The following is a 7,590-nucleotide window of genomic DNA, read 5'->3' as shown; positions in this document are numbered from 1 at the left end:
TTATATCCAAATTCTCTTTGCCTTGTACTTTCCTCTTTCACCCAAATAAACTAAATGGGTAATTTATTTATTTTAATTATAATACAGTTAAATTTATTTTAAAAATTCGAAAATAAAAATTAAAAGGGTTTATTTTTATTTTTATTTTTTTTTTATTTATTATTTTGTTTGGTGAGGTATGAAGACAAGAACAAAGGAAATGGTTGAAAATTGACTTATTTGATCTTTGTTGAAAACAACTCTTCAACCAAGTTTTTATGACTTTTATGTTAATAAATAATAATTATAATATAATCTTCATAATTTTAAAATTAATATATATATACATGTGTATATATATCTCCATAAGTATTGCAACAAGATCATGACATATACCTGCTGCTGCTTCTATGACTTGGTCATCCAGAAATTAGACTTCAAGTAGACTTATCTTTTTTTCCTTGCTTTTTTAATATATCTACACACACACATATATATATATATGTATGTATGTATTCAAGTGTATAAGGAGATATCAGTTATATGGGTAACTAATTTTTTAAACTAAAAATAACTAGACCATATTACATATATATATATATATATGTATATATAGGAAAATTTATAGGGACAAGGGTACTTAAGTTAATAATTATTTACATTGCATCCAAAGTAATTATTACATTGTATTAAACCACAAATTATGAGAAAGTGATACTATAAATATTTATTTATTCATTTATTTTTAAAAACTGAGACTGAATTTTAGTTTATATTAAAAATTATATTATACATATTTTGTTAAAAAATAATAGTATGCAAGTAAAAAATTAATTAATAAATGTAAAATAATTATAATATTTTCTTTTTAAAAATAATAATAATATTATAATTTGTGATTTAATTCATTATTATAACAGTATAATTATATATATAAGTAAACAAAAATTACGTAATATTTAATTTTTTTAACTGAGATAATTATGAAAAATTAAAAAATTAGATGTAATTTATATAAAAAATAATCAGGGGTAATTTTGACTTTTTATAAATCTAATACAATATTTCTTTAATTTTATTTTATTTTTCTTCTCATCGAATTATAGAAAAATAAATAAAATAAAAAAACCACAAATTCTCCAAATTTTTATTTAAAAAAATATCACAAAATTCTTATTATTCTTCTTATTAAATTATTATTTGATATATATATGTGTGTGTGTGTATATATATATATGTATATATATATATATATATTTGTTTTTTTTCTTCTTCTCCATCAAAATAAATGACACTCTCTCTTAAGGTTGCAGAGAGAAAAATATGAACCTATCTCCATGAACTTCGATTCTCGAAACGGAGAGGTGTAAGGGTTTTGAATTCTCTGCTTCTCATCCCCACAGTAAGCTTCTCTGCATTTATCTTCTCTATCGTCGTCCTCATCAGAATCGGTCTCTTTTTTCATGGGTTTTCTTTTTTGTTGGTTGGAATTTCGTTTCAGAATTTTTGCTTAGCTTGAAGGCAACACCTTCTCCTTGTCGATTCTGATGACTTTTTTTCTCATGTAAGGTAGCGGATTCTGTTTGGATGATGAGAAATTTAAGCAGAAATGGAATTCTGAGTTTTTAAATGAAAAAGATGTTTTTTTTTTCTTTTTTGAACTTTTATTTTTTCACTTTGTACTATGTATGTTGTAAGAAATGGAGGATGGGCTGGAAGTATAATCGTCCTGATGGGATATTACTCCGGAGTGAATTAATTTTATCTGTATCAGTTGGATTTTGCTATAAACTTGTATGGGATCTTGAATTATGAGTTTGCTTTTTATTTTATCAGGTTTTGATATATTCTACTAGGTCCAATACCATCCTAAATGGAGCTTTTTAGTTCAGTTTCTTTGCTAAGGATTACTTTTTCTTCCCCTTTTTTATGGATTATACAGTTAGTTTTCCATTCAAAATTATTTGTTTGATTGGTTTTTTCCTCTTCTGAAGACTAATTTATCGTTTAATTACCGTGCATGCGGTTTTCCTTTTCTGGGGCTTACTTTACCAAGCTTTCTATTTAAATGATTGAAGGGAAGGCTTCAAATTTTAACTGTAGTCTAATGGTTAGTGAGGGATTTGTCACTGTTGGGATATTCTTCTTCCTTTTCTGTGTTCTTGTATTCTGTGAAGATCCTGTGGTTTGTATATTAGCTTCATTCTTGTTTGTGTTTCATGTTTTTTCTTAACAAATTACCTTAGGTTCTTTTTTGTTTAATTAATTTCTGTATATCAAATTTAGTTTTTGACTTGTAATTATATCCTTCAGCCTTGGCAGGGTAATTGCTATTCTGATACCTTCTTTCGGATGCATAGACTTTAGATGTTTACTACTAGAGCTTTGGATTATGCCATTGATTGGATGGCCATTTGGATGTGTGTTTGTTGTTCATCTTAATTCTGTGGATCATGCTTTTTCTCCTTTTTGGGGTGAGCATGTTAAAATTAATGTTTTTTTTTTGGTAATTATGTGTTGGGGATTAAATTTTCATTATTTCATGGGAATAAAGCTGTAACAATGCCGGCGAAAAATGAAAATGGAGATCGGCGGCTAGACCATGGTGGTCAGGATATGTTGCACTCGTCTTTATATTCCCAGCCTTGGTGGCATGGAGTTGGGACAAATGCCTCCTTAGGTGAACCTGCTCCAAAAACGTCTTCAATGGAACACCTTAATGATTGTTATGCAAATGAAGCTACCCGTCCTCAACCCAATGGTTGCATGGCTGATGGAGGTATTTTCAATAACAAATGCAGATAGCTCTAGTTCATAGTTTGGATCCTAGACTTCAAACTAACATTTATTTCAGTGAAATTTATGGTGTATTTGCATAACGCAATTCTTATGGTGAAGTTTTGTCTGCGATATTTGATTCAAGTAATGCTTTTTCTAATTATTTTATTTTCTGGATACAAATGCCATTTCTATTAATTCTCTTGTTGGATTCTCCTCAATTTTTTTTTATATTGGACTCTTCTCATAGTTGAAACGTCTATGTTTTTGGAATTGTGAGCTTATGTTGCTGAAATAGGGTTTGCTTCCCATTTTGTTGAATTTCAGTAATCTCAATTATGCATTTTTCAGTATGCGAGGTCAATATTTGTAAAATTCTATTCCCAATTCAGCAGTGTTTTTATCCAATTATTTTATTTTGGAAAATTAAAGCTTACTTAACGATAAGAGAAAAACTTCAACTGTAGAAATGTATTTCCCCCCTTATAGGAGATGAAGATAGACAAGGAATATGCTTAGCTGTTTCTTTTTTTTTTTCCCCTTCATGCCCATTACATGGGATGGAGCTCATGGCTCGAATCTGTACCTTTTAAAAATGGATAAAAGTACTGACCACTGAGTTAAGGGGTGGTTTATAATATGAGTAGCTGATTTGATAGAGAGAGCAATTTTCCTACCAGACAAAATGATGTATGCTTCTTCTTGGGCTGCTTATCTTGTCTAGTCATTGTCTTTTTCTAAGGTCATACCCTGAATGGAATATTTTAGGTCTTTTTGGATATGATCAGCAGTTGCCCTATTGTATTTTTCTGATCAATTGTTAAGCACAATGAAACTGATCGTGGGAGATAAATGAAATAGCGTTTAACATTTCAGCTTTGAATGGTGATGGTGGATTGGTTTTGGAAATTAACACCTGGAGCTCCTTTTGCTTCTAAAATAGTAACAAAAATCCTCCTTTGTAACTTAGCCTGCCATTTACTACTAGCACAGAACATAAAGCATCGTGAGATCTGAATGGGTGACAAAAGGATTAATTGAAGTTTAAACAACTTCTTATGGTCATTATACTGCTGTCTGCTTGATGATTTGTCATTCAATTTCAATGATGGCAGCTTTTGTACAATATATATATTATTGGGAATTCTTTTGTACCTTATGTAGTTTACTCAGTCTTTGATTGTAGTGATTTATAGTCAAATTTTCCAGCTGCGAGCTCACTAGTCAGTTGTGCTAGATATTAGTAAGTTGATGTTTTAGGAATAGCTGTAGGAAGGAGTAGGGGTGTCGGATTTTGTGCAAGAGAAATATGCTGTGGAAGAAAGGAGTTGAAAATTTACTGAAATTTGCATGAAATGGATTGCAGGTTTCTGGTGAGAAGCTACAAATACGCTTCTAATGAAGAATTTTAGTACAGTAGGTTTAGCACGTGCAACGGTTTGCTCGAGAATGGTTTGGGGACTCTTTTAGAATTAAGCTATGTGGATTTAAGGGCTGATTTGAGACTTCTATCTCCAATTGCAAATTTCACTGAAAAAGCAGAGTTTTTATGAAAATGAAGCTGGATATTGCAACAGGGAAGAAAAAAAAGTAGGAGATAATAAGATAGAAATCCAAGCATTATTCCTCATCAAGGTTGAAATGCATAGTCATTAATTACTTACCATTATAGGAGTTGTGTCCTATTATTGGTTGTACTTATGTCAAGTTGTTTTAATTCTTTGATTAGACAATTTTTTTTTAGATAATACTTTTTTTAAAGATAATTTTGATTAGACAATGTTATAGTTTGATAAAGTCAAAACTGAGACGGAAGTCGGAAAAATCCCTAGTATTTATGTTTGTTGAACTATTATCTACTCTGATGGTTTCTAGCAAACAATTAAATCACATGAATGGTTTGCTAGCACGAATTGTTAGTAGTAGACTGTTAAAGTTGCATGAATTGTTTCGTGCTAAGATGGCTCGAGTGCTACTTAATATAAGCTGATAAATGTGTCAATCTCTTATTGGATGTCAAGTCAAAACTATGGACGACTCAATATAAATAACCTACATGTTTCCCAAAAGGAAATCTTTGTTTGTACAAACTACATATCCCTAACTTCATATTTCAAGAATGTGCAAGGCTTAATTTTTTTTATCATCCTAAAATGGGGAAGAGAAAATGGAAGAAGCAAAGACAGTTAGAACATTTTAAATTTGTTAGGAAGATTGCCGCTTACGTATCAGTAATTTATGGAAGAAGAGGAGCTATATGCATACATAAAAAAAAATTTAATTTTGAAATAAGTATAATTTAATGAACTTGAAGTCAATTGGCTTTTTCCCATACAGAGTATGCAAAATATCTCATATGCATTGGTAACAATATCGAGTGAAAATTTGGTGGAAAACCGTATCTTCCCTTCCCATCTGAAAGAAGGATGTGAGAGAATCTCTTAGGCGTTATAGGTTGCATGTGCATTTATATAGTATGACACTGAAGTACGTTTCTGTTTTTGGATCAGGTAGCAATAATGGACGTGAAGACCGACATCTCAAACATATTCCATCAACAACAGCCCTTCCTATGGGTGAACACCTGGAATCAAATTCCCAGATGGAATTAGTTGGTCATTCAATTGTAAGATCTCTGTCCCGCTTCCTCCCGATATGGACATGCATTACGACCACCATAAAACCCCCCCACCTCCAAACAAAATAACCATGTGGACATGCATTTATTAACACATTCAAGATTGATTTGCATACGTTGACATGTGTAAACTCACATATACAAATGCACACGTAGTACTGCATGCGTTATGAAAAAGATGTTTATCTCTAAAAGTTTGCGTTCCTTATTTATGCAAATACAGCTAGGATTCTGAATTCTTGAAAGTTACAGGTTTTGACATCATATCCATACTTGGATCCACAGTACGGTGGAATTTTGGCTTCTTATGGGCCACAAGCCATGGTACGTGTTTGTGCAGTCTCTTTTCCATTTTAATCATAAGAAAGACTGTTTTAGTTCGACAGTGATTAGAATAAGATGATGTGTTGATAGAATCATTATTTGTGTGCACATAGTGATTGTCAGGCTAAGACTGTCTTCTTTATGCTATGGCTGCTGCTGATAAATAGAAGGTTTTTAACCAAAAGCCTCACAAGATTTGATAATCATTCTGTCTTTGCATTATTTTAAAGCAAAATCTTCACCATTCTATAAATAAATTTAAATCGGTAAAGTATTGGCATCTTTTTCTTTTCTTTTCCGAATCATCAATAGTAGAAGGTTTAGATTCTTCTTATATATTGAATGTTTGTATGGGCTTTCCAATTAGAAAGCAAAAGCATTTTCTTAACTTTTTTCCTTCTGAAGCATTTTTGAATGTATATCCAAAAATATTCACAAAATAAATGAGGAAAATTTTGATTCATTTGGTGTGCTGATACAGTGTTTAATGACATCAATTGGTTCTGGCAATGTACCACAGATTTCTAAGACTTCCTATTTAAATGTTTTGCACTTATTTTTCCATCCACTCTTTCTACATCTTCAGGTGCCACCTCCTTTGTATGGAATGCATCATGCTAGAATGCCTTTGCCTCTTGAAATGGAAGAGGAGCCTGTTTATGTCAATGCGAAGCAGTATCATGGTATTCTTCGAAGAAGACAGTCGCGTGCTAAGGCTGAGCTTGAAAAGAAAGTGATAAAAGTTAGAAAGGTTCATGTTGCTATCAGTAAATTTTTGTTAATCCACTGGAATCAATTATTTGTTTTTCATGGTAGCCTAGAAAGGTGTATGTCTCAACTTTCCTTCTTGTTTCCATAGCCATATCTTCATGAGTCTCGTCACCTGCATGCTATGAGAAGGGCAAGGGGTTGTGGTGGTCGTTTTCTTAATACAAAGAAGCTTGACGGTGATGCTGAGAATGGAGCATCAGAGAAATGCATGAATTCAGTTGGAAACCTTTCGACAAAACATGGCTCTGAATGCTTACCTGCCAATGGAACTGGAAATCTGGTTTCCTCCAGTAATCAAAAAGGAAATGGCGCAATGGTTAATGACTTGCATAAACTAAACCACTCTTCCAGTGTTAACAGCAATAGCCATGGCCTATCATCAGCATATCATGCTGGAGGGAGGGACTTCCTAGATCGGGAAAGGGGTAGTACGTTCAGCAATGGGGCTCCACAAGGAGCTCCTCCCCATTAACTGGAAGTGCTTCTTTAAGTGGAGGGCCCCTTCAGCACTGCCTTGCTGGTTTGGTTTCTCATCACTCTCCAATATATCCAATTTACAATTACTAGTTTGCCGGCTGAGTTCATGTCTAATCAATGAGTGACTTGTTTGGTGCAGGCAATGCTAAGGGCATTTTCCCTCCTGTTTAAGGGTGCAACGACCCTCTGACTGGTGTGATCCCAGGCAATTCATTCTTGGCTTTGGTATACTAGTGTTGGGGTAGGATGAGGAAAAGAAAATCTAGCAAACTTGTGTCCTATCATTCCTTTGTTACTTCCTTGTCTTTCCCCACTCACTCTCTGTCTGTAAAAATTTGCTGAAAAAGTGAAATGTATGTGGTGGGTAGGATATTTAGCTGTGAATGTGGATTAAACATCTATATTTGAACGTTTGAAGAAGTTCGACTCCCTTTGATCGAGGGTCTGATATAACACCTCTATAGGTGTCCCTGTTAACAATGTCAGGACTCTTTTGCTGTTTCTTCTCCTTTTGTGTGAGCTCTTTTGCTCCTACAATTTCCCTTTAACTCATCTGGTGGCTGCTGTACTTGTTTTTGCATGTTAAGAGTCCAGTGTATATAATTCTGTTTGCCATTTTAACA

At 32.9% G+C, this 7,590-nt stretch overlaps 1 protein-coding gene across 4 annotated transcripts; it reads left to right on the top strand.

Annotated features, from left to right (window-relative positions):
* The first annotated feature begins 1,233 nt into the window (after positions 1–1,233).
* LOC110809289 (nuclear transcription factor Y subunit A-1-like) lies at positions 1,234–7,590 on the top strand. 4 transcript variants are annotated; one of them, XM_022035071.2, is made up of 8 exons: positions 1,238–1,381; positions 1,481–1,543; positions 2,534–2,758; positions 5,268–5,383; positions 5,648–5,719; positions 6,306–6,470; positions 6,579–7,010; positions 7,107–7,590. In XM_022035071.2, exons 3-7 carry the CDS (start codon positions 2,542–2,544, stop codon positions 6,960–6,962), a joined length of 954 nt encoding a protein of 317 aa, XP_021890763.1. In that variant the 5' UTR covers positions 1,238–1,381; positions 1,481–1,543; positions 2,534–2,541; the 3' UTR covers positions 6,963–7,010; positions 7,107–7,590. The 4 variants fall into 4 exon arrangements, with proteins under 4 accessions (XP_021890762.1, XP_021890763.1, XP_021890764.1 ...); XM_022035072.2 differs by having other exon boundaries at positions 1,481–1,548; XM_022035068.2 differs by lacking the exon at positions 1,481–1,543 and adding an exon at positions 2,293–2,453 and having other exon boundaries at positions 1,244–1,381.

Source organism: Carica papaya, chromosome 8 (genome assembly GCF_054855325.1).
Source record: "Carica papaya isolate Zhongbai chromosome 8, ASM5485532v1, whole genome shotgun sequence".
Classification (NCBI taxonomy): Eukaryota; Viridiplantae; Streptophyta; class Magnoliopsida; order Brassicales; family Caricaceae; genus Carica; species Carica papaya.
The sequence above is the reverse complement of the archived record's forward strand: the minus strand, read 5'-3'. Positions and strand labels throughout refer to the sequence as shown.